This window comes from Ascaphus truei, chromosome 1 (genome assembly GCF_040206685.1).
Source record: "Ascaphus truei isolate aAscTru1 chromosome 1, aAscTru1.hap1, whole genome shotgun sequence".
In the NCBI taxonomy this organism is placed as follows: domain Eukaryota; kingdom Metazoa; phylum Chordata; class Amphibia; order Anura; family Ascaphidae; genus Ascaphus; species Ascaphus truei.
This window is the reverse complement of record NC_134483.1, coordinates 318812487-318823145: the sequence shown is the minus strand read 5'-3', so window position 1 is coordinate 318823145 and position 10659 is coordinate 318812487. Positions and strand designations below refer to the sequence as shown.

The window sequence follows — 10659 nt, the reverse complement described above, 5'->3', positions numbered from 1 at the left end:
GGGCGCGAATGCTGTGGCTCCCAGGAAAGGGGCCAGAGCGCAAAACTTTTGCGCACCACTGCTCTATTCTACTTAACTCTCTCATTAAGACCTGCAGGTATCCCTGTTGAGGGGACCCTGTTGTCATTAACAGTGTAATTAATGCCTGTATGCCCGCAGACCTGGCCAGTCCCCACAGCAGTGAGGGCGTGCCCGGAGTATGGTAAGATGCATTGCCGGGCCTGGTGAGAAAGGGTTAACGAGATACTTGCTGCTGTCCAAGAGCCGTGGGTCAGGGGCAGGAGATAGCAGCGTAGTGAGGTCCAAAGCCAAGTCCAGAGGTAGCGAGGTACACGTAGTCAAACAAGAGCCGAGATCAAATCCAAAGGTGTCCAACCAGGGCAGGGACAGGAACAAGAGCTGTAACAGAGAACAGAGCTTGGCATAGACAACTGCACAACAGGAGTTTCAGAAGAACTATGCAGAGCGAGGAAGGAGAGGGCAGACTGGGGTTATAAATGCAGGAGGGCCAATGGTTGCAAGGGGTGGAGCGGAGGCCTGCCTGAGCAAGCCCAGGGATAGGTCCAGGTGTGCAGGGTAGGAGTCAGACAGGTGGATCGGGTGCGCGCGCACTCTGTAAGATTCCCGTGCGCGCGCCCCAGCCGCGTGTGCGAGGATGTGGCGTGCGGCGCGGAGGAGCGGCGTGGCGCCCGAGCAGCAGAGGTAAGGAGACGACGGGGAGGGGGACTGGAGCTAGCAGCCGCAGTGGAAGCCGAGGTGACGGGAACCCGCTAAGAGGTGCGTGTCTCCCGATCCCTTACAGTACCCCCCCTTGAGGATCAGACTCTGGACGATCCTCCCAAGGTTTGTGAGGAAATTTCCGACTAAATTGTTTAAGAAGAGCTGGAGCATGAATAAGATGGCAGGTCCCCAGGAGCGTTCCTCGGGGCCATATCCCTTCCAATGAACGAGGAACTGAAGTCTGGCCCTGGAAAAACGTGAATCAAGAATGGAATGGACCTCAAATTCCTGTTGCCCTTGTATTACGACGGGATTGGGTCTCTGAGGATGATCCGGAAAATGTACATTTTGAACGAAGGGTTTCAGAAGGGACACGTGGAACACAAAGGGTATCCTCATGGTGGGAGGTAGCGAAAGTCGATACGCTACTGGAATAATCCGTTCGAGGATCTTAAAGGAACCCAAGAATCTGGGAGCCAGCTTCTGGGAAGGAGTTTTAAGATTGATATTTTTTGAAGATAGCCAAACTCTGTCTCCAGGTTTGTATTCCGGGCCCACCTGACGTCGCTGATCTGCTTGAGTCTTTTGTTTTTGGACGGCCCCTTGCAAGGCTTTTTGAATCTTCTTCCAAGAAGTTTGTAAAGTAGACACCTGAGTATCTGCTGCAGGTACACCAGAGGGGAGGGAGGAGAGGGGAAGGCTGCTAGGGTGGAACCCATAATTAATGAAGAAAGGCGACTCTTGCGTGTACTCATTCTTCAGCGAATTAATAGCGAACTCCGCCCAGGGTAATAGGTCCACCCAGTTGTCTTGAGATTCTGACACAAAGCATCTGAGATACTGCACCAAGGTCTGATTCATTCTCTCCATGTGGCCGTTGGTCTGCGGGTGATAACCTGAGGAGAAGAGGAGGGAAATGCCAAATCTCTAAGAGAAAGCTTGTCAAAACGTAGAGATGAATTGAGTACCCCTGTCCGAGACAATGGAGAGTGGCATGCCGTGTAGCCTGAAAATGTCTTTAGAAAAAATGTCAGCCAAGGTAGCTGAATTGGGGAGACCCTTGAGGGGTATAAAGTGTATGTGCTTGGAAAATCTGTCCACTACTACAAGGATCATATTCATCCCCTTAGAAGTTTGGAGTTCCACAATTAAGTCCATGGAAATATGCTTCCAAGGCCGTTCCGGAATAGGAAGAGGCAGGAGAAGACCGGAAGGTTTGTGTCGGGCGGACTTGCTCTGAACACAGACTGGACAAGCTCTGGTGAAATCAAAAATGTCTTTGTTCATTTTAGGCCACCAAAAGGTCCGTTTAATAAGATCCACTGTCCTCTTGAAGCCTGGATGACCAGCAGATCTGGAAGAATGCCCTCATTCTAAGATCTTGTGGCGAAAACGTGGAGCAGCGTACAGACGTCCTTCTGGCACCTTAAATCTCCTACGGATATGAGCCTGGGCTTTATTGATCTCATCCAGGATATCAAAAGTATTGGCAGAAATAATAAACTTTGCAGGAAGAATAGTCTCCGAAGATTCGTTAGATCCTTCCTCCGTAGAAAATTGGCGGGAAAGAGCATCGGCCTTGATATTCTTGGTACCCGGAATATAGGAAATCGTGTAATTGAAACGAGAGAAAAACAGTGCCCAACGTGCTTGACGGGATCCCAGGCAACGAGCCCCCTCAATGTACAATACATTTTTGTGATCGGTGAGAATAGCTACTGGCTCTTTGGTACCCTCGAGGAGATGTCTCCATTCTTGCAAGGCTAGTTTGATAGCCAAAAGTTCACGGTTCCCGACATCATAATTTCTCTCGGCCGAAGAGAATTTCCTAGAAAAGAATCCACAAGGATAGAGTCTTTCTTGGGGAGAAGATCTTTGTGAGAGTACTGCCTAAGCTCCCACATCAGAAGCGTCAATCTCAAGGGTGAAAGGAAGGGATTTATCCGGGTGCCGGAGGATGGGGGCGGAAACGAAAGCTCTTTTGAGAAACTCGAAGGCTTTGATGGCCTCAGAGGACCATATTGTCGGATCAGCCCCTTTTTTGGTAAGAGCAGTAATGGGTAGAGCGATAGTGGAGAAATTACGGATGAATTTTCGATAGTAGTTAGAAAACCAAAGGAAACACTGAATGGCTTTTAGGGAATTCGGCAACGGCCAATCCAGAACAGCCTTCAATTTCTCAGGATCCATGGTGAAACCTTTATCGGAGATTATATAGCCAAGGAAGGCAGTGGATGATTGGTGGAAGAGACATTTATCCATATTTGAGTAGAGGCTATTTGCACGAAACCGAGTGAGAACCACTTTGGTGTGACGAATTTGCTCTTCCAGGTTCTTGGAGAAAATGAGGATATCGTCTAGGTATACTATGACGAAAGTACCCAAAATGTCCCGGAAGATGTAATTCATAAATTCTTGGAAGACGACTGGGGCATTGCAGAGGCCGAACGGCATCACTAAGTATTCATAATGACCCATACGTGTGTTAAATGCAGTTTTCCATTCGTCACCGTCTCGTATTTGGATTAGATTGTAAGCTCCTCTTAGGTCGAGTTTGGAAAATATGGAGGCTCCTTGAAGTCAGTCAAAGAGTTCCGAAATTAGAGGAAGAGGGTACCGGTTTTTAACTGTAATTTTGTTAAGCCCACGAAAGTCGATACAGGGTCTTAGGGAGCCATCCATCTTTTTCACGAAGAAGAACCTGACCCGGTGGGGGAGGTGGAATTCCGAATAAACCCTTTCTTAAGATTCTCCTGGATGTAGGTCTCCATAGCCTCGGTCTCGGGCACGGATAGGGGATACGACTTAGACTTGGGGAGTGTGGTTCCAGGAATTCATTCGATGGGGCAGTCGTACGAACGATGAGGTGGTAGGACTTCAGCCTGAGTCTTGTTAAAGACATCCAAAAAGTCGTGGTATAACTCCGGCAGGGTAGAGAGAGAAAGTGAAGAAGTGTCGAGATGCGCGAGCATGGTAACGGGAGGAGTGACCGTCTTCTTCAAGGTAGGAGCCCACTGGATCGGTAGTTCGTCTGTCCAATCAACACGCGGGTTGTGAAGCTGAAGCCATGGCAATCCCAAAATGACCTGGACAGTAGGTGAGTGGAAAACATCAAAGATGATGACTTCAGTATGACCATCCGTGGTGGTCAGGGTGAGGGGAACAGATTCCCAAATAAGGAAGGCTGGTTGGAGCGGTCAACCGTCGATAGCCTCAAGGCCGACGGGTGACTTCTTCTTGACTAACGGGATTTGGTTGTTGCAGGCATAGTCGTGATCCAAGAAGTTACCACCAGACCCAGAGTCGATGAAGGCTTCAACCTCTACCCGAAGATTGGGACCCTCGAGAGTTATGGGAAGAAGGATTCTCTTCAGTAGCTCTTTGGGGGAAGAGGGACAAGGAGAAATGGTACCCAGTAAAAGCCCCTCTACCTTTACTGGGCGTTCACGTTTCCCGGTTTCACGCGACAGTGACGTAGTTGGTGTTCCGGGGAACCGCAGTAGTAGCAGAGACCCTCATTTCGGCGGCGTGTTCTCTTAGCGGTCCGAAGCTGTTGGCTACCGATTTGCATCGGTTCGGGAGCGTCCAACGCAGGAAGAGCCAAGGGAGGAGACCTAGGAGAAACAGGCAAGGGCGACATTAAACGGGAACGCTGGCGCTCGTGGCGTCGCTCCTGAATGTGCTGGTCCATCTGAATGCTGAGGGCAATGAGATCCTCTAGAGATGAGGGACGAACATGTGCTGCAAGATCGTCCTTGAGGGATTCGGACAAACCCTGCCAGTATGCCGCGGCGAGAGCTTCATCATTCCACTGAGTCTCTGCAGCGATGATGCGGAACTCCACCACGTATCTTGCAGCCGACCTGCGACCCTGGGAGAGATGAAACAAGAAAGAAGCGGTAGTCTCCTACATGTTGGTGTGTCAAAGTGAACAAAATATAAGTGCGCAACTACAATCAATATAGGTGAAGTGATAAAGTGATGTAATTAATATGTGACCTTAAATAAAATTGAAGTTTACGGAGCGTCTGCAGCTGTGACACCAGGGATGGCTCTGGTCCCCCCTATTAGCACACAAAAATACAAAAAACACAGCGCACAACGCTCATAGTGCATTAAAAGGTATCTTTAGTAACCAAAAAAGAAGGTAAGTATTGTGCGTACAATTAGATAAATATTAACAAGCATTTCAGGGTTAATGTTACCCAACACCAACGGACGCCCGTGATAGTCTCGTGGCTCTCTCCTTCTCACTCCATCAGCCTCGGGGTAGGGCCTGGGTAATCTTTAATCCAATCGCTGGTATTCAAGCCCTCAGCCTCGAGGTAGGGCTTCTACGGTCTCCGGTTAGGTGAACAGCAGTCCAGGTCAATCTCCGTTCATGTATGCAATGCCCGTCACTGCACAGGTCTCAATTGCAACGGAGCAGTGGAGCGCATGCTGTTCGGCGACTTGGTCAAACACTTCCGGGTCTGTGACGTCATACAACCGCGAGAGTTCGTCGCAAGTCTACAGATCACCGGACCGGTTCTCTGGGAGTGCTGTGGTATTGAGGGTTCGCAAAGTTCTTTAATCCAACGCGAAATCGAATCGAAACGCGTTGGATTAAAGAACTTTGCGAACCCTCAATACCACAGCACTCCCAGAGAACCGGTCCGGTGATCTGTAGACTTGCGACGAACTCTCGCGGTTGTATGACGTCACAGACCCGGAAGTGTTTGACCAAGACGCCGAACAGCGTGCGCTCCGCTGCTCCGTTGCAATTGAGACCTGTGCAGTGACGGGCATTGCATACATGAACGGAGATTAATCTGGACTGCTGTTCACCTAACCGGAGACCGTAGAAGCCCTACCTCGAGGCTGAGGAATGAATACCAGCGATTGGATTAAAGATTACCCAGGCCCTACCCCGAGGCTGATGGAGTGAGAAGGAGAGAGCCACGAGACTATCACGGGCGTCCGTTGGTGTTGGGTAACATTAACCCTGAAATGCTTGTTAATATTTATCTAATTGTACGCACAATACTTACCTTCTTTTTTGGTTACTAAAGATACCTTTTAATGCACTATGAGCGTTGTGCGCTGTGTTTTTTGTATTTTGGTGTGTCAAAGACCTGCTGGAACTCTCGCCGGAATTTGGGGCAGTCTTGTATTATGTCAGATCTGTGTTCCCAGAGGGGAGAAGCCCAAGCGAGAGCGTCGCCCGTGAGCAGGGCATTAACATAAGCCACTTTAGAACAACCTGAGGGAAACCGAGATAGGGACATCTCGAACTGGACGTCACATTGGTTCAAGAATCCCCGGCAAGTAAGGGGTCTCCGGCATACTGGTTGGGAGGTGGAATACGTGGCTCAGAGTTGCCTATAGGTACTGGGGCAGGAAGGGACGGTGCAGCTGGAGATTCCCACAGGGAGAGTTTAGAAAGTTCTTGCGCCACGGCTGTAACTTGGTCGCTTAAAAATTGCCAGTGATCCATAGTGACACCTTGGCCCACCTCATTGGATCTGCATTTGTTGGGCTCTGCATAATGTAACGCCTGTATGCCCGCAGACCTGGCCAGTCCCCAGTACTGAGGTGGGTAAGGGTAAAACACGCACCCACAGCAGTGAGGGCATGCCCGGAGTGTGGTAAGATGTGTTGCCGGGCCTGGTGAGAAAGGGTTAACGAGATACTTGATGCGTCCGGGGTGCCAGAAGTCCGATGGTTAATGTCCAAGAGCCGTGGGTTAGGGGCAGGAGAGAGCAGCGTAGTGAGGTCCAAAGCCGAGTCCAGGGGTAGCGAGGTACACGTAGTCAAATAAGAGCCGAGGTCAAATCCAAAGGTATCCAACAGGGGCAGGGACAGGAACAGGAACAAGAGCTGTAACAGAGAACAGAGCTTGGTATAGACAACTGCACAACAGGAGTCTCAGAAGAACTATGCAGAGCGAGGAATGAGAGGGCAGACTGGGGTTATAAATGCAGGAGGACCAATGGTAGCAAGGGGTGGAGCAGAGGCCTATCTGAGCAAGCCCAGGGATAGGTCCAGGTGCTCAGAGTAGGAGTCAAACAGGTGAGTAGTGGAAATCGCTTGCAGCCGATGGGGGTGGAGCCAGCGACACGGGAGGATGGACAAGAGGATCGGGTGTGCGCGCTCTCTGTAAGATTCCCGTGCGTGCGCCCCTGCAGCGTGTGCGAGGATGTGGCGAGCGCCGCGGAGGAGTGGCATGGCGCCCGAGCAGCAGAGGTAAGGAGCCGACAGGGAGGGGGACCGGAGCTAGCAGCCGCAGTGGGAGCCGAGGTGACAGGAACCCGCTGAGAGGCGCATGTCCCCCGATCCCTTACAAACAGTCAACCAGAGGTATACACAGAGCCCTGTTTTCCTATGGCACCTACCCCACCTTGTGATATGGTAATCTAATTACTGGAATTTAACGAAACTACCCTCTCTTGAGTTATACTTCTAACTCCTTACCTATTAACTCTTAATAATAACAAACCCCTATCCCTTGTAAGGGCTAACTTACTTCCCCAGTACCTTTCAGCAGGGCTGGAGGGATAATCCCATTACCAGCCTACAGTATTCCCCAAAGTCTCAAGAGATACCTTAAAGCAGATGGCCCTTAATGTCAGCCTCTGGTATGTTCCTGGGTCCCCTGTGTCCGGAAATATAGGTCTCTGGGTGTCTGGGTGTCTTGATCTCAGCACAGCCTTCCTGCTCAAGATCTCTTTCCTCTTGTCAGCACCCTTGTGTACTAAGGAATATCTGTATCCAGGTATAGAGGTCTTGTCCCCTTTATCTTGTTGTCAGCCTGCAGTTCCTCTGTAGCTCAAGACATCTGTTGTTCCCCAGGTCAGCCAAGTTGTGGGCTAGGGGAATCTCTGCTCTGTCCTTCCTGAGTTATCCCCAATTGTGAGCTCAGGAATCCTCTTCCTGTGTCTCAAATTACGCTATTTCACAGAGCTCTGATTAGGCAGGTGGGGTCTGGTTGATTACCTGTTGCACTTAACCAGCTCCCTGCTGGATTTAGAGGCATTATCTTTAACAGTAATAAGTCCCTGCTACAAGTCTGCACACTAATTATAACATATTTCCTTTAACAGTGATAAGTCCCTGCTGCAAGTCTGCACACTAATTATAACATATTTCCTTTAACAGATATGTGTTACAGGAATACAAAAAAATATCAACCTACGGAACCAAAAGTAATTACAAACAACGTAGGTTCTTACCTTCACATAACTGGACCCTACACCTAGCTGAAAGTAAGACAAGGCAGTTTGTAGATGTACTGTAGTTACTGAGCAACAAATAATACATGGAAAATCTCTGTATATAATGAACCAAGTTGGTGAAATTAATGTGAGTTGCCACTATATTGTAAGTGTTTTGCCTACTATTTTTACAGGAATGAAAAAGAATTAGACTCTCTGCCACCTCACCTTGTTGATATCCCACAAGACGAGAATGCTCTGGCGTTGAGCAAACTCAAAGGCTGTAGACCGTCCTATGCCGTGACCAGCTCCTGTGATCAGCACAATATTTCCACTCACAGATTTCCTCTTCAGCGGAATGAAAAGTTTAACAAACGACTCCAAATATGAATAAACTGCAATGGACAAAAGCAGCAGAAATTCCAGAATGATATGCATGGTCTCTGTTGAAATCTAACTATCTAAATGAGCACGTCTGCCTCTTGGCTGCAGCATATACAGTACACAGCACGTCTCTTCTATTGAATAAACTTGTGTACATGCCAAAACTGCTGCAGCCACTCACACCAAGTAACCCTGTTCGTCAACAGATCGTAGACTAATTTGCATGTATGTACAATAGTTGAGGAAGTTTTAATTAGCACTAATAATACACCTGGATTAGGAGAATTTCATCTAAAGAGGAATTCATGCGAATTTGATTACTTATAAGAATGCTGATTGAATTTCAAAGTGATTGCTAAATGAAATGTACACACCCTTAAGTAAGAAAAACATATTCACTGTTGCATGAATAGAACAGGGCTTTTCTGTGCGACAGTGCCAGAACAGCCTATTTTCTACTCTTGCAACTGATAACTCAATAAACAGCATCTGATTGGAAACTAAAGTCTGGAAATGAAACTATAAAGAGAACCATACAGAAAGTATGTTGTATAGACCGCACTACCGTGCGAGTGATTGTAATACCGATATAAGTACCATGTGGGTGCACGGGAACAGTGAAGAGACCCCTAATCTCTCCTAAGTACACTATAGAACACACGCACTCTAAATGAATACGAGAAAGTTAATGATGCTTAAAATACTATTGTGTAAGTACATACATATAACAACAATATGCAAACACAAGTTACAGATAATCAATTGCAGATCGTACACTAGTGTGTTTTTGTTCTTAGGTCCATTCTTTGCAAGGGTGTGCCAGGTGTTCATTGCATTAGGTTACATACATGCTAATGACATAGTCCATAGTATGTAATACAGTTTGCACTGACCGTTTTTCACAAGTGTTTGACCTTTCTTCACTTGTTTATTTTTAGACCAGGAGGATTAAGTTGTGAGGGAGTTGGGAAGTACCGTAGTCCCACTCTGTGGAGGCTATGAGAATGGGCCTGTAGTAGGGGTACATAACCCCGAAATGTTGCCCCCTGCTTCTTCCTACATTAACATCCTTCCCCGTTAGGGGTTTCTTTACCCTACCCTCACTTTACTAGTGATATCACATCCCCCTTCCCTCACCACCCCCCTCCCCTTCTTGCTTCCACTTATTATCTGTAACTTGCGTTTGCCTATTGTTGTTATATGTTCTTTTTGCTCATTAATACACAATAGTATTTTAAGCATCGTTAACTTTCTTGTATTCATTTGGAGTGCGAGGAACACCTGGTGTGTTATATAAACAGAACCAATTTTCTCGTGCACCTGTAAAATAAGAAATAACGTGCACTCAAATAAGGAGGGGGAGTTAGTAAGAAACCTTAAGGGGTGGTAGTGAGCAGAGCACCCCACTTAAGACCCACTGGGAAGTGAAGTCTTGTATCTGCCCAGCGGCCACAGCGTGGGTGAACTGTGCTCGGATATAGGAGCTCAACAGAGTCCGATACAGAGCCTGACAAGCAAGGGGAGCCTCCTCAGCCAAGCGCTGCTTCCTGGACTTATACTGTTTATAGCCAGTTTGGTTAATGCCAAGAGCAGGTTGGTTAGGAGGTCCCAGGCCCTATTGTTCCGGGTCTCTGGGCACCCAAAAATAAAAAGGTGCGGGGAGAAATACAACCAGAACTGCAGGAGGAGGCCCCTCAAGAATGACAAGAAGGGTTGCAGTCTGGCGCAACTAAAGTGAATGTGATACATGGACTCCATAGTGCTGCAAAATGGGCAAGCGGCCAGGGAGTCAGTGAAATGGGAAAGTTCTCTCCCCTACTGTGACCGTAGGGGGTAACCAGGCTCTCAAATAAAGGTTAAGCCCACTTGTTGTTACCCCTGATCTGTAAAAAAGGGTTTAAGAGAGTTAGCTCTTGGACCCAGTAACAGTGTATTGTTTTTACATACTGTCTGCAATAAAGATATTTTTTGTGTTTTTATCTCTCCGGGCATGCCAGCAAACAGGGATTGCTAGGGCATGAGTTTCAAGAGGAATTGTTGTCAGAATGTGCCTAGGTCATTTGGGTCCGGAGTTGTCGGTTCCCCTAAAAATGTACCCGGGAATCATGCCTGATTCTCAGATACATGTAAGCACATTGTCCCCATCAATATCTCCCCATGAAACCGCTTGCGCGACTCACCGGTAGGGTTCCCTTCTTCAGCATAGCCTAGAAAGGTATATGGGGCACAGGGATGAAAAATGTCCCTCTAACTATTGTGATACCTAGGTTAAAGGGGGTACCCCAGTTAATGCCCAGGTAGCACAGAACCTGTATTGGGTTTGTGGGTGCTCCAACCGTAGATAAGGTTGTGAGAGGACTTT

At 48.0% G+C, this 10659-nt stretch overlaps 1 protein-coding gene across 1 annotated transcript in view; it reads right to left on the bottom strand.

Annotated features, from left to right (window-relative positions):
• Positions 1–8444, bottom strand: part of LOC142497736 (17-beta-hydroxysteroid dehydrogenase 13-like) — a 70768-nt gene extending 62324 nt beyond the window's left edge. Inside the window, exon 1 of the mRNA XM_075605983.1 lies at positions 8142–8444. Within this exon, the coding sequence (XP_075462098.1) occupies positions 8142–8351 (210 nt within the window). The 5' untranslated portion in view covers positions 8352–8444. The remainder of the gene's footprint in view (positions 1–8141) is intronic.
• Positions 8445–10659: the final 2215 nt, after the last annotated feature.